Here is a 20,797-nt window from a genome sequence, read left to right as displayed (position 1 = left end):
ACAAAGATGGACAGGTCATTGTCAAGAGCTCTGACAAAATGTGGTTCACTGGAGAAGAGAATGGCAAATCCCTTCAGTTTTCTTGCCTTGAGAACCCCATGAACAATATGAAAATGTAAAAAAGGTATGACACTGAAAGATTAACTCCCCAGGTCAGTCAATGCCCATTATGCTACTGGAGAAGAGTGGAGAAATAGCTCAGGAAAGAATGAAGAGACAGAACCAAAGCAGAAACAAAACCCTGCTGTGGATGTGACTAGTAAGGTCCAATGCTGAAAAGAAAAATAATGCATAGAAACCTGGTATGTTAGATCAATGCATCAAGGTAAATAGGAAGTGGTCAAACAGGAGATGGCAAGAGTGAACATAGACATATTCGGAATCAGTAAACTAAACAGATGAGAATGGGCAAATTTAATTCAGATGACCATTACATCTACTGCTGTGGGCAAGAATCCGTTAAAAGAAATGGACTAGCTCTCATAGTCAACAAAAGAGTCCAAAATCCAGTACTTGGATATAATCTCAAAAATGACAAAATGATTTCTGTGTGTTTCCAAGGCAATCCGTTCAATATCACAGTAATCTAAGTCTATACCCCAAACACTAATACCAAAGAAGCTGAAACTGAATAGTTCTGTGAAGACCTACATGACCTTCTAGAATGAATATCAAAAAAAAAAAAAAAAAAGATGTCATTTTCATCATAGGGAACTAGGATGCAAAGTAGAAAGTCAAGAGATTTCTGAAGTAACTGGCCTGTTTGGCCTTGAAGTACAAAATGAAGCAGGGCAAAGGCTAAAAGTTTTGCCAAGAGAATGTACTGGTCATAGTAAACACACTCTCCCAACAACACGAGAGATGACTCTACACATGGACATCACTAGATGGTCAATATCAAAATCAGATTGATTATATATATATTTTTTGTAGCTGAAGAGGAAGAAGCTCTATACAGTCAGCAAAAACAAGACTGGGAGCTCACTGTGGTTCAGATCATCAACTCCTTATGGTAAAATTCAGACTTAAGTTGAAGAAAGTATGGAACATCACTAGACCATTCACGTATGACCTAAATGAAACTGCTTACAATTATACACTGGAAGAGACAAATAGATTCAAGGGATTAGACCTGATAGAGTGCTAAGAACTATGGATGGAAGTTAAGGAACATTGTACAGAAGATTGTGATCAAAACCATCCCAAAGAAAAAGAAATGCAAAAAGGTTGTCTGATACAATATTGTAAAGTAATTAACCTCCAATTAAAATAAATAAATTTATATTTAAAAAAAAAAGGCTGTCTGAGGAGGCCTTAAAAATAGGTGAGAAAAGAAGAGAAGCAAAAGCCAAAGAAGAAGGAAAGGAAAGATATAGCCACATGAATGCAGAGTTCTAAGCAATAGCAAGGAGAGATAAGAAAACTTTCCTAAATGATCAAGGAAAAGAAATAGAGGCAAAAAATAGAATGAGAAAGACTAGAGATCTCTTCAAGAAAATTAGAGACATTAAGGGACGATTTCATGCCAAGATGGGCACAATAAAAGACAGAAATGGTAGGGACTTAACAGAAGCATAAGATATTAAGAAGAGGTGGCAAGAATACTCAGAAGAACTATTAAGAAAAGATGTTGATGACCCAGATAACCACGATGGTGTGATCATTAACTAAAGCCAGACATCCTGGAGTGTGAGGTCAAGTGGGTCTTAGGAAGCATCATTGCTGACAAAGCTAGTGGAGGTGATGGAATTCCAGTTGACCTATTTCAATTCCTAAAACATAATGCTATGGAAGTACTGCACTCAATATGCCAGCAAATTTGGAAAACTCAACAGTGGCCAGAGGACTGGAAAGAGTAATTTTCATGCCAATCCCAAAGAAAGACAATGACAAGGAATGTTCAAACTACTGTTCAATTGCACTCATCTCACACACTAGCAAAGTAATGCTTAAAATTCATCAAGCTAGGCTTCAATATTATGTGAATTGAGAACTTCCAGATGTTCAAGCTGGATTTAGAAAAGGCAGAGGAACCAGAGATCAAATTTCCAAACTCCACTGGCTCATAGGTAAAGCAAGATAATTCCAGAAAAAAACATCTACTTCTGTTTCATTGATGATGCTAAAGCCTTTGACTATGTGGAACACAACAAACTGTGGAAACTTCTTCAAGAGATGGGAATACCAGACCACCTTACCTGCCTCCTGAGAAATCTGTAAGCAGGTCAGGAAGCAACAGTTACAACCAGACATGGAACAACAGACTGATTCAGACTTGGGACAGGAGTACATCAAGGCTGTATATTATCACTCTGCTTACTTAACTTTATATGCAGAGTACATCATGTATAATGCTGGGCTGGATGAAGCACAAGCTGGACTCAAGATTGCCAGAAGAAATATCAGTAATCTCAGATATGCAGATGACACCACCCATGGCAGAAAGTGAAAAGAAACTAAAAGTCTCTTAAGGAGAGTGAAAAAGCCAGCTTAAGACTCAACATTCAAAAAATGAAGATCATGGCATCTGGTCCCATCACTCCATGCAAATAGATGGGAAAAACATGGAAACAGTGACAGGCTTTATTCTCTTGGGCTTCAAAATCACTGCAGAGGTGACTGCAGCCATAAATTAAAAGTCGCTTGTTCCTTGGAAGAAAAGCTATCACCAGCCTAGAAAATATAGTAAAAGGCAGAGCATTACTTTACCGACAAAGGTCTGTCTAGTCAAAGCTATAGTTTTTCCAGTATTCATGTATATGTGTGAGAATTCACCATAAAGAAATGAGCACTGAAGAACTGATGCTTGAACTGTGATGTTGGAGAAGACTCTTGAGAGTCGCTTGGACTGCAAGAAGATCCAACCAGTCCATCCTAAAGGAAATCAGTCCTGAATATTTTGGCCGCCTGATGTGAAGAACTGACTCATTTGAAAAGACCCTGATGCTGGGAAAGATAGTAGTCAGGAGGAGAAGGAGATGACAGAGGATGAGATGGTTGGTAACATCACCAACTCCATGGACATGAGTTTGAGCAAACTCTGCGAGTTTGTGATGGATAGGGAAGCCTGAAGTTGCAAGGAGTCGGACATGAATTAGCACCTGAACTGAACTGAACTGATACAGAAGCATATATCTTTCTTTTTCTCCTTTGCCTTTCACTTCTCCTCTTTTCTCAGTTATTTATAGCACAGTTGGTAAAGAATCTGCCTGCAATGCAGGAGACCAAAGTTTGATTCCTGGGTTGGGAAGATTCCCTGGAGAAGAAAATGACAACCCACTCCATTATTCTTGCCTGTAGAACCCCACGGGCAGAGGAGCCTAGAGGGCTACAGTCCTTGGGGTCCCAAGAGTTGGACACAACTTAGCGACTAAACCACCACCACCTCTGAGAACCATTTTGCTTGTTTTGCATTTCTTTTTCTTGGGCATGGTTTTGACCACAGCCTCATGTAGAATGGTACTAACCACTGTCCATAGTTCTTCAGACACTCTGTCTCTCAGTCCAATCCCTTGAACCTATTTGTCACTTCCACTATATCATTGTAAGCGATTTAATTTAGGTCATACCTGAATAGCTTAGTGGTATTCCCTACTTTATTCAATTTCAGTCTGAATTTTGCCATAGGGAATTCATGATCTGAGCCACAGTCAGCCCCCAATCTTGTGTTTGCTGGCTGTATAGAGCTTCTCCATCTTTGGCTACAAAGAACATAAACAATCTGTTTTCAGTATTGACTATATGTAGAGCTGTCTCTTGTGTTACTGCAAGAGGGTGTTTGCTATGAATAGTGTGTTCTCTTGGCAAATTTCTGTTAGCCTTTGCCCTGCTTCAAGTCCAAATTTTGTACTCCAAGTCCAAACAGGCCAGTTACTCCAGACATCTCTTGAGTTCCTACTTTTGCATTCCAGTTCCCTATGATGAAAAGGACTTTTTTTTTTTTTTTTTTTTGTGTTCATTCTAGAAGGTCATGTAGATCTTCATAAAACCATTCACCTTCAACTTGTTTGATATTAGTGGTTGGGGTATAGACTTGGATTACTGTGATATTGACTGGTTTGCCCTGGAAACATACAGAGTTCATTCTGTCATTTTCAAGATTGCACCCAAGTACTGCATTTTGGACTCTTTTGACTACGAGGGCTAGTCCATTTCTTCTAAGGGATCCTTGCCCACAGTAGTAGATATAATATCATAGTAGTAAATATATATAACATAGTTTGTAGTACTAGTAGATATAATATTTTTTGGAGGTCCAAAAATTCAAGATTAAAAGTGCAGCTGTACTTACCAGATCCATTTTTATTTTTCACTGCTTTGTCTTCACCATTGTGATCATCATTTCTGTTATATATGAATGCGCAGCATTTGCCACAGCCTCCACTTGCGGTCATTCCCAGCCAAATCCAACCTTTTTTTTTTTTCTTTTGTTAAATCTTAACAAAAGAATCTGCCTTAAAGACAGGCATGACAAGAGGGCATATGTATATCCATGTAGGTATAGATATAGAGAAAAATATCTAGGTCTATATATTGGAAAATATAGCCAAGGTCATTTTTAGCCAAGGTGCCATCATACTGATTCGATGAAAAATAAAATTTGTTTTGCACTTCGATTGATAGTGGCATTTCATCCTATGAATCCTCAACTGTTCATTTTTGAGAACAATGGTTAATAATCACCTCTATGCATTAAGGAGAGCTAGACTATTTGCCCAGGAAGTGATGAATTTAATGGCTTTCTGGGTTTTGAAATTTTAATTTCAGTTTACTTCAACTTAAATTTTATGTGATCTATTTTATTATCTTCTTATAAGAGAAACAATAATATTATTACAATTTGGTTTTTACATTGACAGAAAAGACAAAAAAGAAACCATTTCAAATCCCACTTGACTTGAAAAACTAAAGCCTTTTAAACTAAGTGACAAATGTATGCTTTGTGACATCCAATTACTCATAACTGTTTAAGTTGTTTTTTGTCATGACAATTTGTAGTGAAATGTAACAGAAAAGTGGACGAATAACAACAACAAAAAGATGTATTTAAAAGTAAAATTCAGAACTTAAAGAAACACTCTGAAGAAATGCACTCTGACATTTCAGCCAAGATTATTACATGTCATCCTCAAACTCCAAATACAGGCACTTGGTGACATCTAATAAAAGGATACTTGAAGGAGTAAAGGTAATACATATTTCAAAAAGTCTTTACCAATTGAGCCCTTGTAAGAACTCTACATTAATCAGTTCTTTCTCTTCTTTTCCCAAATGTTACATCAAATAAACACAGGCACTTCCTATATTCATTCCTAAAATATAATAGAAGACAGTACTTTAAGTGTAAAAGATACTAATGCATTAAATGAAGTCGTCATGTCTCTACATTTCTAAAATTTCTTACAGTTAACCTTTAAGGGGAATCCTTCCCTCTAACAACTCTTCAGAACCTTGGCTTTAGCTAATGTGACCCAGTCTTGCAGACTCTAAAATGATATGATTCAAGCAATGGCACGAAAAGACCTGTAAAGATTTAAAACACTTTCTCTTTCATCACTTAATGGAATTTGGGGATTAAATATACTGTCTAGGTCAGGAGACAGATGGTACAGAGGAAATTAGAAACCTTTCATCCCTTGCTTGTGCAGTGGCTCTCTGGGTGTGGCACAGACTCCATCCAACACAGTCAAGTGAATTGAAGTCTTATAGATGACCCATGGAGAGGCAGTGACACCATAGCTCTAAAACTTTCTTGGATAATTAATTTTCTTCTACCCATTTAAAGCAACTATTGACATCATCAACACAGTGCTTAAGCATTCCTGGGATGACATGGAGTAGAGCTGAGTATTCTGGAGCTCCAGTTAAGAAAAGATGTGCATGAAAAACACCCGATTTTTCTGTCGGGCACAAATAGTCACGCGTGCCGGCTAACCCAAGGAGAACTAAGAGGTTCTCCTTCGTCAGCCTCTGAACTATGTGCTTCCTAAATCCTGAGGCAGGCCCAGCACAGAGGAAATGTGTCACCTGAAAAAAGCCTGCAAAGAAAGGACTCTTTAACTCCCCTTTATACTTTGCAGCTCAAGGGGTTCTTACTCCTAGTTCCCTGACTTTCAAAGAACAGCGTAGAGGTCCTATTCAGGTTTCATTTCTCAGTCCCTTCCCCACCTTGGTCGTTACCTTTCTTTGTTCTTTAAATTAACTTTTCCTTCCTTGCTCTCTTTCCTAGCCTGTTTCAGCCTCCCTGTATTTCTTCTCCAGCCTGACGTTCCTCGCTTCTTCCGTCGATGGTCCCGGACTCAGACTCGCCCGTGGCTGCCCTTTGCTCCTTTCCTCATCCTTGCTCTCCCTGAGACCCCTCATCTCATCCATCCCTTTCTCAGGCCCTCCAGATTCCCTGGACTGTTTGCTGATGAGAAACATTTGCTGCAGCGCGGACCGGAGTCCTGTGCGCAGCCCAGTGGCAGAAGAGGGTGAGGCTGAGAGAAAGGCTGAGCTGGAGAGGGAGGCAGCCGGTCCTCCCCAGAGCCTGCAAGAATGCGGCAGGGTGCCTGGAGCACCGGGAGGGACCAGCTCCCAGGGGCCCTGGTCGGGGCTTGAGGACCTGGCCCGCGGGTAGATTTCCAGCCTCACGTGGCCGCGGAACAGGGGTGACTGGAAAACAAAGAGAGGGACCCTGGGGGTGTCCACCCCCAGAGTGGAACCCCCTGCCAAAGCGGGAACGAGAGAGGCGGGAGCGGTGAAAGGGAAAAACCTGTCTTCTCTGGCTGCGGACCGTTGGAGAGCCTGGGGCGCTCCGGTGAGCAGCCGGGGGCGAAGACCGCCGGGCGGTGGGCGAGGGACGTGTGGAGCTAGCGCTCGGCGCCCGCGGAGGGGACGCCGGGGGGCGCGACGCGCCGGGCGGTGGGGACTCTAGGTGGCCGGTGGCAGACCCCAGCCGCGGAGCGCGCGGCGGCCGCGGCGCCAGTGTGTGTACGTGTGTGTGTGTGCGCGCGCGCGCGTGTGTGTGTGTGTGTGTGTGTAGGTGAGAAAGCGAGGGCCGAGCGTGAGTGTGAGCTAGGCACAGAGAGAGCGCATGTCTCATCCCTGCGAGCAGCCAGGAGCCGCTCCACCACCATCTTTTGCATGGGCAACATTTGCAGCCGGACAGCAAACCTCTCCCAGGGCTATGGAGACTGCAGGACAAACCTGGCAGCTCGGGATGGATTGCTAAGGGAAGTCATAACCCTAAACAGTCCAAACCTCTTTCCGTTTTTGTTTTTTTTGTTTGTTTGTTTGTTTTGTTTGTTTTTAATTTTATCGCCGTAGTCCTCAATGCCTCTCTGAACGGTCTTTAGGAAGAGTACGAGAGAAAGAGCGCACGCCAGGGAGAGGAGAAAAGAAGATGAGGATTACTTGCAGACAAATTGTCTTGTTATTTTCTGGATTTTGGGGACTCGCCATGGGAGCCTTTCCGAGCAGCGTGCAAATAGGTAAGCTCTGATTCAGTGGGGTATGCATGTGGGTGGCTGTAGCAGATACCGAAAGTGAGTTAAATGAGTTGCTGATAAGCAATTTAAGGGAACATTCGGCGTCTCCTTTCTGCTCTTCTCTCGTCTTTTCTTCCCTTTATAAAGACTGCCTCTTTGGTGCTGGTTCAGTCGAAACACCACAGAGCGGTTCTCAGTCTACATTCCATCCATCCTCAGTCTATACTCCTATTTGTCTCATGTCGCTGAAGTAGGATTGCAATAAGTTGGGATAAAATCTCCGTGGGGTTTGATTGCATTTTATCTAATATCTCCTTTCATTTCTTTCTCTGGAGTGTGAAGGGATGTAGAGTTTGCTTAAACAAAGCAAAACCCATCCACTCTTCTTCCCGTGCTATAGGCAACAGCTTTTGCTATTACAAGAAGACATTGCTTAGGTAAAAAAAAAGAAAAAAGAAAGAAAAAAGAAAGAAGACATTTACACCCTGACCTATTTGCCTTTGCTTGCTACCAGTTAACCGATTCCAAAATTATGTCCCTTTCCTGGAATCTTTTCTTCTTTTATTTTCCTCTTGAATTTTTTTGCCCTTAATCCCTCCTCTGGACTCTATTTCTGGGGACCCTATCCGTCCTGCCCTTGGCTGTTTTTTTTTTTTTTCTATTCTCCCCTGTCTTTTGATGGGACGCAGCTTTTGAATTCCTTCCAACTAAGCCCAGCCTCACACTGCATCATTTCTCGTGGACATTGCACAAAACGGGGCTAATTAGGCTGGGTCCAGGAACTGCATAAAAACAAAGTTCATGTCTCCCTTTTGATTTCCCTCTCACCTGCATGTCATCACAATGACAATCTTCATTTCTCAATTTTAATGCGAATTGCCTTTTCTGCTCATCTGCATGCATCTTAGAAATGCCTGGAGCTGGCTTCTGTAGCAGTGTGCTGGGAGTCATAGGGAGGGCAAGGAGAGAAGGCAAAACACACTAAATGGTCTGTCTCAGAGGCCACTGTGATCATGACAAATTGGGACAGTAAAAAGCTGAGCTGTCCTAAAGACTGAAATGCTAAACATACTCTTTAGAGACAAAGGTCAGTCTCCCAAGATGTGGCAGGGCTAGCTCCTTGATGTGTGTATTGGTGAATGGCAGTGGATTTGACCGTGCTTTGTGCGGGTGTCATAATAGTTACAAGAGGAAACACTGAACGGGCTTTTTCTGCTGTTTTTGCTAGGTGGTCTCTTCATCCGAAACACAGATCAGGAGTACACTGCTTTTCGATTAGCAATTTTTCTTCATAACACCAGCCCCAATGCATCAGAAGCTCCTTTTAATTTGGTACCTCATGTGGACAACATCGAGACCGCCAACAGCTTTGCTGTAACAAATGCTTGTAAGTAAAACATAAGTTGAAGATAAATGAGAAAATAATTAAGTCAGGGCAATAGAGGCCCTTTTCTCTGTATTATTACTGTTATTATATTTCAGAAAGACATTCAAGCTCTCCACAGTTTGCTGGTTAGAGAGGAAATCAGAGTTACAGCAAGATTTAGTCTCCAGGATATTTGGCTGGTCTTTCCTTCTCTTCCTTCCTCCTTCCCTCCCTTCATCTCTCCCTCCCTCCCTTTCTTCCTTTCTTTCTTCTTTCCTTTTTCTTGAAATTACTTTCTCCTTTAACATTTCAGTATTAGTCCTACAACCTGCATGTCAAGTTAGTGAAAATTGTACTCAATCTTGTTTTTTATTTATTTTCCTTTGGTTTGTATTTGCTTTTCACTTGAGTGAGCATACAAGACACATGCTCTCTTACACTGATAAAGGGAATGGAAGGTTTGCTAACAGTGAGAAAGTGGGGAGTGGTGGTGTGGAGGATGTATATTCCACTAGGTTGGTTGACACTGCAGATGATCTGGTGATGTCACTTGAAGCTGCCCTGCTCTTATATTCTGGGTTGTAAATGTCTCTTGCTATCAGGTAATGTATATATTCTGTGGATATAACTCCATGGAGTCTTACCTTGGTGGCAAATCATGTTAATCTCCAATCCACTGAATTCACATACTAACCCAGCTGGATCTATTATCCCCACAATACAATTTAGATTTGGTGATCTTATCTAATGTTATGATTAAACAGTTTTTTAGAGCTCCTCTGTGAAAATACTGTATAACATAAAGTAAAAATATAAGCAACTGTGTATTAATTTAAAAATCAATAAAATATGATCAATAGAGCATTTAGGTTACATTTTCACTCTTGAGGAAAATACATGTTTTCCATATCTCCTTATTTTTAGATGCTAATTTACAGCTCCTTAAAATTTGTGTGTTAAGATAATTCTTATAGATTACGTAAGACATGTAGGAATAGTTTCTATATAAAGTTTTGCACAATGATAATAAAATATTCAGTCTGCATTGTATAATATTGTTAATATATCAGACTGAGTATATTTTTATTTTGAAAGTACTCTAAGTACAAGAAACTGTATTTCAAACAAACAAATGAATTTAAAAACAAAGAGTTTTTATGTGTTAGGAGGATATCTGTTTCATTTAGCTTATATATATCTGCAATTAATTCATCTAACAAATAACATGATCATGTTTCCTTAATTTTAGGCACCTAATTAATACTTTATTTTTGAACTTCATTTCATAAGGAGGTTAAAGCATTTGACTTTTTTTTTAATCTAAAGCAATTGTATTCATTTGCAGGAATGTTTTAGTTCCTTTGAGTACCACTTAATTTGAAAAATCACTTGCTTTATTTAGTAATAAAGTAAATATTCTTTATAAAGATAATTATATGGGAATTATTTTTAAGCAGAAATGAACATAAATTAGAGCTAAATTTATGGATAGCTATTTTTTTAATGTCTTGTTATTATTTTTTGTTCCAAGTTTTGATAGAGATGTCAACATTTCAAATTAGCTCTAGGTATAAAATATTTTCCTTAGTACATTCTAGGTATAAAATATTTTCCTTAGTACATGAATGCTATCTGTTGATTTAAGTATTTTCCTTATATCTCTCATGAGATTTTGGCAACAAAAACACTACTAAGTTTAAAAATAATTTATGATTCAAATACATCTGAAGGTAATTTGTCTACAGTAAATTGCTATTTAAATATATTTTTTTATTATTTAATTTTGAAAGACTTTCATAAAAGTGAAACTATATTAGTTTTACTTTTCCAGATTAGGTTCTTAAGTATTCTAAAGTTTGTATTCTGGCTTCCAGCTTTATAAACTACAGTGATAATTCCTTCTTTTCTCCTTCCACATAGTTTGTTAATCTCATTCAGGTTAATTTTAATATCATATTATTTATGTGATAAAAATGTTATATAGAATAAAACGATAGTGGCAAATAACCTGTAAACATAAAAAAAATTAATAAGAAACTGTATACAGCATGAAAAAGTAGAAACAGGTATAAAATATAAGTAGTATGTTATTCTTTAACATGTTAGAATTGAGAAAATTGAAGCTAAGAAAACAAAGTCTGCTTATTTTGATTCCAAGTGTAATGTAATGTTAGTGGTATCATGTTTTGGATCAGAGGGTATGGGTCAGGTGATTGGTGTTTGTTAAGTGAACTGACCAAGAGCCTGTACGCAACGTGATTTTCCAGTCTAATCAAAGGTGAAACATAAGCAATAAGTATGAGGCAACCTCATGTATCAAGCTCTATGCCTTTGGGTACAAAAGGTAAAAATAGTGTTCTAGAGAAGTAACATGAATTTATTCCTCATAGCGATACAGACTAGATTTTAAAATTTTTCATGCTGAATTAAATATAAATGTACAATATGTGTTCAACTAGGTTTATTTTAAATATGATTTTCCTAAAGTGAATCCTTGTAAAACTGAGTAATCTAGTATCTTTGTGAATGAGAACCACTGTATAGGATATATTTATTTTATGAAATATACACTTAAAAACTAAAAATAGCAGAATAAGGAATAAAGAGTATTACTGGTCATCTACTGGATAAATGTAATTTAAGGTTGATTCTTCTGTCTCAGAATTAAAGTTTAAAGAATATTTTGGACAATGTAAACATTATGCGTATGGAGTTGACATACTACATAATTATAAACCCCAATAAACTCAAAATTTGCACTGTTCGGATAAATCTCACATTTCTGAAGGAGAATCAGGTTTATTTTGGTTTGTAACTTTAAAAAGAAAAACAGCATTTGTGTAACATTAAATTAAAATGCTGCTCTCTTTTTAAACTATTCCCATTGTTGAAAAATCATACTTTGCCTAGTATAAAACTGAAACTACAAGAAATACAGATAATATAGAATTATGGCATATTTAAATAACAAAGTGTAGGTGTAATAGGTGGCCCAAGTAGTCAAATTTCAAAATGTAATTAAAGATATACATTTATTTGCTGTAATCTATTCAAAGTATGGGCTTTGGCAAAATAGATATTTAAAAAATAATTTGATGTGGACAGTTTTCTTTAACAAAATATTATGCATTTGACTCCAAATAGCTATCTTCACAAGCAAACATGCTAGTTAAATTGAGTATGTTCTCTGCAAAACATTTAAGACAACCTAAAATGAGGCTGTGTTCTTATATTTTTCTAACAGTTAATTAATAAAGATGTTTTTGTTTTGGAGGATGATATATCTTAAATTTGGCCAAAGTAATAATGACCAAATTACTGATGTAGTCTATCATCAAGTTTTCTAAAAGATAAAACAAAATTAGATATTGCAATTATCACTTGAGCTCAGTTATGTTTGAAATCCTGTAAAAGAGGTAGCCTCTTTACAATAAAACACAGAGATGTTCAGTTTCTCAAATGATTCTTTTAATTTCAAATGGGTAGCGGAAAATACATAATAAGATACATTAAGTAGTTATGTATTGTCACTTAGGTGAAATAGAATTTTTGTTGAATATTTCCAACGTTTTAAACTTGGATAGGAAAGACTAACTGGTTAATATTTTTGTTATCTTTTATTTATTTATTTTTTAATGATTTGTTTATCTTACTCACCTTTTCTGTCTAAAATCTGTCTATTCAGTGGTTTGCAACATGATGGATTAGAAAGTTGTAAATCAAGAATGGAATGCATATTATACCTTAGTAATGATGAAAAAGTTGTTCTTTTTTAACTTAAATATTAACTCTATTTGTGAAGGGTTTGTTTACCAACCCTAAATATCCAAGTTGAGTGCTACTTGTAAAAGTAGGTTAGTGTGTAAAAAAGACTTGTTTAGTTAATCTAAATATGTTTTAAATGTGACAGTATATCCAGTAGGGTCTGCAGACATTTTTGCTTGTATACTACGGACTGAATTCAAACATGTTGAATTTAAGGGTGCTGAATAATAAGGTCTTGTGGCTTTAACAATATTTAAATATTATATATCTTTCTTTTCAGGAGCATGAAACCCTAAAAAGGCATTCTAAAAGTATATATTGGACTGATATAATATTTATAAAATGCTAAAATAAAAACTGATATTTTGACCTTGTTATAAGAAATATATTAGAATTGAATATTGTTTGACTTTTGATTATTTTTAGGAAAATGAGTTACTGTAATTCTTTCCTTATTTTGAGTTGGTAGCGAGATTCTTTGTTGATTTGAAATAATTACTTAGTTTTATAATATTATGTTCCCCTTTTATCTTAATTTTCCATCATGACATTGATGACAAAGATGAGTCATATTCCTGTGCCTTGGACCTTTCTTAAATGATGCACAATTGCATTGATGTATTTCAGAATTGTCACAGGATTAAACTTCCTTAAAGCCATTTGAAAAAATTATCTTTACTTTTTTCTTATGAATTCTCCAGAGAGGTTTTATTTCTCAAAGAGGAACAATTTGTACTTTCTGACTTTAGGAATTATGTATATATCTTAATAACAGAATTTTACTAGTGTTCAGGAATTTAAAATGAGGAATAAATTCCATATACCTTCCATTTTATTATAACACAGGTTTTATACTGTTTTTGTGTACATGATTTTATTTGACCTCAACTAATCTTGGAGTGAGCCTGTCTGAGAAGATAGTCATTATTTTTTAGGTAAGCCAGATTCGGCTCAAAGAATTCGTTTGATTTGCCAAAGACCATGTAGCTAAAAAGTCACAGAGTTTAGATTTGAACCCAGTTGTTCTAGTCACTATCCTAGCACTTTAACCAGGAGACCATGGATGTGAAAAGTACATCTGTACTGAGATTACTTGAATCAAGAAATAAAATAACTGTCTTTTTTTTTCTAATTTTATTGTAATATTTTTTAGGAAAATAGGGCAAGACATTTCTGGGCAACTTATTAATTAATCAGATGACAGTGAGTGATGCAGCAAAGACCAAAGTTATATTTTGTAATGAATCTGCCCATTCACTCACTAGATTAGGTAATAAACATAGCCACTTATTCATTAAACATGTTTATCAAGGACAACTGTATTTAAGACACTCTACTAGAAATGAAGATTGATATTTAGTCGCTAAATCATATCTGACTCTTTTACAACCCCGTGGACTGTAGCCCACCAGGCTACTCTGTCCATGGAATTTCCCAGGCAAGACTACTGGAGTGGGTTGCCATTTCCTTCTCCAGGGATTGTCCTAACCCAAAGATCCAACACGTGTCTCCTGCACTGAAGGCAAATTCTTTACCACTGAGCTACCTGGGTAGCCCAGAAATGAGGATACTGAAAATTATGAGTAGTTGTTGCCGTCAAGGAGCAGTAGGAAACACATACAAGCCAATTATCACAGTTCAGTAAAACAAAGTATTATGACAGAGAAATAGAGTGCTGTAACAGAGATTAACACAGGAAGGAACATCAAACTTGTCATGCTGCCCTATGGGAGTTATTACCTGATCTGGGTTTTAAGGGGCTAGTTATTTGAGATATTGACAGGAAGGAAGGCACCCCTCGCCATAGTAGCAGCACATGACAAGGCATCAAAGGATGGCGAGGCCAGATGTGACTGAACCACTGAATGTGGTTTAGTCTGACTGTAGTACTGGGTGTGAGGGGAAGGAGAGGTGTGCTAAGGGGCGAAGCTTTGTAGATCCACACAGGGACTAGTAGCTCTTGTAAGGAAACTCTTTTGAATAAAAGGGGGGGCCCATAAATAGTTTAACACAACAGTGGCTGAATCAGATTTATGTTTTATAAATAACAGGATTATTTCAAGAAGGAAAATGTACTAGAAGGGGGCAAAATGGGAAGAAAAAAATAGTTGTCTTGAAGTAATTCAACTTAGGATAGTAAGTTCTTAAATAAAAGTGGAAGCTCTGAGACAAGAGCAAAGTAAATAGATAAATACAGAACTGTTGACAGAACATAGTGATGGATTGGATGTCTGTGTAGGCTGCTGAAAAGAAGCATCAGTTTAGTTCAGTTCAGTTCAGTCACTCAGTCGTGTCCGACTCTTTGCGACCACATGAATTGTAGCACACCAGGCCTCCCTGTCCATCACCATCTCCTGGAGTTCACTCAGACTTACGTCCATTGAGTCCATGATGCCATCCAGCCATCTCATCCTCAGTCGTCCCCTTCTCCTCCTGCCCCCAATCCCTCCCAGCATCAGAGTCTTTTCCAGTGAGTCAACTCTTCACATGAGGTGGCCAAGGTACTGGAGCTTCAGCTTTAGCATCATTCCTTCCAAAGAAATCCCAGGGTTGATCTCCTTCAGAATGGACTGGTTGGATCTCCTTGCAGTCCAACGGACCCTCAAGAGTCTTCTCCAACACCACAGTTCAAAAGCATCAATTCTTCGGCACTCAGCCTTCTTCACAGTCCAACTCTCACATCCATACATGACCACAGGAAAAAACCATAGCCTTGACTAGACGGACCTTAGCCGGCAAAGTAATGTCTGTGCTTTTGAATATACTATTTAGGTTGGTCATAACTTTTCTTCCAAGGAGTAAGTGTCTTTTAATTTAATGGCTGCTGTCACCTCCTGCAGTGATTTTGGAGCCCCAAAAAATCAAGTCTGACACTCTTTCCACTGTTTCCCCATCTATTTCCCATGAAGTGATGGGACCAGATGCCATGATCTTCTTTTTCTAAATGTTGAGCTTTAAGCCAACTTTTCCACTCTCCTCTTTCACTTTCATCAAGAGTCTTTTTAGCTCCTCTTCACTTTCTGCCATAAGGGTGGTGTCATCTGCATGTCTGAGGTTATTGATATTTCTCCTGGCAATCTTGATTCCAGCCTGTGTTTCTTCCAGTCCAGTGTTTCTCATGATATACTCTGCATAGAAGTTAAATAAGCAGGGTGACAATATACAGCCTTGACATACTCTTTTTCCTATTTGGAACCAGTCTGTTGTTCTATGTCCAGTTCTAACTGTTGCTTCCTGACCTGCATACAGATTTCTCAAGAGGCAGGTCAGGTGGTCTGGTATTCCCATCTCTCAGAATTTTCCACAGTTTATTGTGATCCACACAGTCAAAGGCTTTGGCATAGTCAATAAAGCAGAAATAGAGGTTTTTCTGGAACTCTCTTGCTTTTTCGATGATCCAGTGGATGTTGGTAATTTGATCTCTGGTTCCTCTGCCTTTTCTAAAACCAGCTTGAACATCAGGGAGTTCACGGTTCACATATTGCTGAAGCCTTGCTTGGAGAATTTTGAGCATAACTTAACCAGCATGTGAGATGAGTGCAATTATGCAGTAGTTTGAGCATTCTTTTGCATTGCCTTTCTTTGGAACTGGAATGAAAACTGACCTTTTCCAGTCCTGTGGCCACTGCTGAGTCTTCCAAATTTACTGGCATATTGAGTGCAGCACTTTCACAGCATGATCTTTCAGGATTTGAAAGAGCTCAACTGGAATTCCATCACCTCCACTAGCTTTGTTCATAGTGATGCTTTCTAAGGCCCACTTCAGTTCACATTCCAAGATGTCTGGGTCTAGATTAATGATCACATCATCATGATTATCTGGGTCGTGAAGATCTTTTTTGTACAGTTCTGCCATGTATTCTTGCCACCTCTTCTTAATATCTTCTGCTTCTGTTAGGTCCATACCATTTCTGTCCTTTATCGAGCCCATCTTTGCGTGAAATATTCCATTGGTATCTCTCATTTTCTTAAAGAGATCTCTAGTCTTTCCCATTCTGTTCTTTTCCTCTATTTCTTTTCAATGATTGCTGAAGAAGGCTTTCTTATCTCTTCTTGCTATTCTTTGGAACTCTGCATTCAGATGCTTAAATCTTTCCTTTTCTCCTTTGCTTTTCACCTCTATTCTTTTCACAGCTATTTGTAAGGCCTCCCCAGACAGCCATTTTGCTTTTTTGTATTTCTTTTCCATGGGGATGGCCTTGATCCATGTCTCCTGTACAATGTCACGAACCTCATTCCATAGTTCATCAGGCACTCTATCTATCAGATCTAGGCCCTTAATTCTATTTCTCACTTCCACTGTATAATCATAAGGGATTTGATTTAGGTCATACCTGAATGGTCTAGCGGTTTTCCCTGTTTTCTCCAATTTGAGTCTGAATTTGGTAATAAGAAGTTCATGATCTGAGCCACAGTCAGCTCCTGGTCTTGTTTTTGTTGACTGTATAGAGCTTCTCCATCTTTGGCTGCAAAGAATATAAAAGAAAGAAAAGAAGTATGATAAGAATTAAAGATGATTTCTTCAATTTTTAGTTTTGACAAATTATCAAAACCATACTAGGAAGGCGCACACCAAAGAAGGAGCAGATTTGAATGAGGAAGGTGACTTTAGTGTGGATGTACAGATAAGGAGGCATTTAAAAGACATTTAAATGCAAAAGAGTTCTGGTCATATATATCTGGAGCTCTTGGGCTCAGTCTGAACTGAAGAGAGACACTGAATAATGAATGAAACCATGGATGTGGATGATATCACCCAGAGGGAGCAAAATCAGTGAAAACAATGCTGAGGACAAAATCCGAAGAAATACTAGTATTTCAGGGACAAGGAGAGAAAAGGAAACTGAAGGAAATGGGTCAGAGTTCAGAGGAATGTGAGGTAGGAATAATTCACAAGAGCCAAGAGATGGGAAGAATTTCAAGTAAATAGTGATCAATCATGTCTTTGATTGATGAATTTTTATAACAAGTTGCAAGGGTAATTGATCCTTGACATCAGTCTTTTCTTCTTTTTTCTTTAGTGTTCTTTTTTATTTTGACAAAAAAAAAAAAAAAAAGCAGCCTTTATTAATCCCACATAGATTCTATTAATGCATACTCTTTGTGTATAGTGGCCTAGAATATTCTTATAATTAGTGATAGGGATAATCTTTTCTGGACTTTTGATCCAAATGGGCTTGGATTTGCAACCTGATAGTGGGCCAGTTACTTGCATTTTTGAGCCTCAGTTTCTTCATTTATTAACAAAAGACCCATATATTTTATGAATATTAGAAAAGTGCATGGAAAATATTTAGCCTATAATTGTAACTCAATTAATTTAGCTGTATTACATTTTCTATGTCACATAGAACATTTATTTCTGAATCAGTGGAAAAATTTCAAGTTTATATTTCCTGTTTATATTTTGAAAAGTAATTTGTGTTTTGAATAAATACATTTTATTTATATTTCATAGGAATTTTTGACCTCTAACTTAATTGTTAATTTTAATTTATACACAAACCTAAATGCATATTTGTCTAAGCTATTTCTAAGTCCTACAAGAGGGTAACTTTGTTGGGACTCTGTGGACCATTTGGAGAAAAAAATTGGTTCATGAATGGATTAAAGGGATTAATGAATTCTCCTAATTGTATGCACAATTGTGTGTTCTTGAGTGTGGCATGTGTATTTGCATGTATGTGTGTGTAAACAGGGAGACAGTCTAAATTTTTGAATAAATTATCAATGAATTTCAGTCCACTCACACACACACACACACACACACAACAGCCCACAGCCCTAAAGGAGTTATACATAGATTAGATAAACAGTACTCCATTCTCTATCTTCTTCATTTCAAAAGCCAGTTGGATTTTATTTTTTAAACTAACCAAGAACTTTTCCATAAACTTCATCTCCAATAACTTCTTCCTCATCATAGAAAATAATCAATGTATCCTAGCTGGGAAAATGCTTGGTTTGGTATTCTGCCTATTAAACTATTATCATATTATTTTTATTTCTTCTCTTAACTATCAAAAGTGCTACACATTCCACATCAACTCCTATTTTTATCATGACTTGCCTTTTCCTTTAACAATCACCACTACTGCAACAGTGTTCTTGAAGGTCATCAGTGATTTACAGATTAGTAAATTCCATTGTTCCTTAGTTACAGTTTTTTAATAATTTGCATAACTTGACATAGCTGATTATCCCCTGTTCTTGAAACTCATTTCTCCTTGATAATATAATTAGCTAGTGATTATATGCCAAGGGTCTATATTAATTACTTATATTCTTACACAACTGTAAGAAACAGGCATCACTATTGTTTTCATTTTATATATGGAGAAACTAAAGATTTGTAGTTAAGACAATTTGCCTAACCACAAAGTATTCAGGGCATCAGATCCTAAAGTCAGTTTTGCCTTCCATTCACATTAAAGTGTCCTGATTAGTATAGTATATATAAGATAACCATCACTCTGTGTGACAGTGGTTAGCTAACTCCTAATTTGAATAGAAAGATGTTTCCCTCAAAGTTACTTATTTAACAATTTCCACTTACGCAGTGAATAAAATGCCACCTGGAGAAGACAATGGCAACCCACTCCAGTACTCTTGTCAAGAAAATCCCATGGACGGAGGAGCCTGGTAGGCTGCAGTCCATGGGGTAGCTAAGAGTCGGACATGACTGAGTGACTTCACTTTCACTTTTCACTTTCATGCATTGGAGAAGGAAATGGCAACCCACTTCAGTGTTCTTGCCTGGAGAATCCCAGGGACGGGGGAGCCTGGTGGGCTGCCGTCTATGTGGTCACACAGATTTGGACATGCCTGAAGTGACCTAGCAGCAGCAGCAGAACAGCAGCAAAATGCCACCAAGTGTAAAAATGAATGACTACCACCAGATTTTAAAATGAAAAAAATGAGTCTTTATATGCGGCACAAACATTGGATGCTTCATTATTTGGCCAACCTACATAATCTTTATAGGAATGTCATTTGATGACCAGTGGTCAGAGAGTTCATTTCAGGTTTTCCCTTACATGTTTTTGGATTCCAATAAACGTAATGAGGAATGTCTTAAAGATCATTGACCTAAGTCAAAATTGCTGCAGTCTTCATAGTGTCCTTAGTTGCCTCCAATTTGATAAAACTACTAGAGTCATAAATAAAAAGTTCAATGTTATCTTAGAAATGAAAGGTAAAAAATTGTGATGTAATACTTTTCTTTGAACAAGCCATTATACTTCTCCATCAAAAATTACACCTAAACTATAACCATTGTTTGCTTATTTTTGCTTATATCCTTATTTTTAAAAAAGCAATTTCTCATTGTTGCTGCTGTTCAATCACTCAGTCTCTTTGCAACCCCATGGACTGCAGCACACCAGGCTTCCCTATCCTTCACCACCTCCCAGAGCTCACTCAAACTCACAGCCAGTGAGTCAGTGATGCCATCCAACCATCTCATCCTCTGTCATCCGCTTCTCCTCCTGCCTTTCATTTCTAATCGTTCCCATCATGGTGGCCAAAATATTGGAACTTCGGCTTCAGCATCAGTACTTCCAATTAATATTCAGGACTGATTTCTTTTAGGAGGGACTGGTTTGATCTCCACGCTGTCCAAGGGACTCTCAAGGATCTTCTCCAACACTATAGTTCAAAAGCATCGATTTTTCAGCATTCAGCCTTCTTTATGTCCAAATCTCATATCCATATATGACTACTGGAAAAATCATAGCTTTGACTATATCGACCTTTGTTGGCAAAGTGAGGTCTCTGCTTTTTAATATGTTGCCTAGGTTTGTCATAGCTTTTATTTCAAGAAGCAAGCACCTTTTAATTTCATAGCTACAGTCACCATCTGCAGTGATTTTGGAGCTCAAGAAAATAAAGTCTGTCACTGTTTCCATTGTTTCCCCATCTATTTGCCATACAGTAATGGGACTGGAAGCCGTGATCTTCATTTTTTGAATGTTGACTTTTAAGCGAGCTTTTTCACTCTCCTCTTTCCCTTTCATCAAGAGGTTCTTTAGTTCCTATTCACTTTCTGCCATAAGGGTAATGTCATTTGCATATCTGAGGTTATTGATAATTGTCACAGCAGTCTTGATTCCATCCTGTGCTTCATCCAGCCCAGCATGCTCATGAATAACTTTCTCATCAGTAACTTTATATATATATATATATATATATATATATA

General features: G+C 37.6%; 1 protein-coding gene across 3 annotated transcripts in view; it reads left to right on the top strand.

Moving 5' to 3' along the window:
* The first annotated feature begins 7,384 nt into the window (after positions 1-7,384).
* Positions 7,385-20,797, top strand: part of GRIA4 (glutamate ionotropic receptor AMPA type subunit 4) — a 630,202-nt gene continuing 616,789 nt past the window's right edge. For all 3 annotated transcript variants that reach the window (XM_068988895.1, XM_068988896.1, XM_068988897.1), the window contains exons 1-2: positions 7,385-7,472; positions 8,698-8,856. In XM_068988895.1, the coding sequence (XP_068844996.1) occupies positions 7,385-7,472; positions 8,698-8,856 (247 nt within the window). The remainder of the gene's footprint in view (positions 7,473-8,697; positions 8,857-20,797) is intronic.

This window comes from Capricornis sumatraensis, chromosome 16, assembly GCF_032405125.1.
Source record: "Capricornis sumatraensis isolate serow.1 chromosome 16, serow.2, whole genome shotgun sequence".
NCBI classification, from domain to species: domain Eukaryota; kingdom Metazoa; phylum Chordata; class Mammalia; order Artiodactyla; family Bovidae; genus Capricornis; species Capricornis sumatraensis.
Note: the sequence above shows the minus strand (reverse complement) of the source record. Positions and strands in the feature narration are given on the sequence as shown.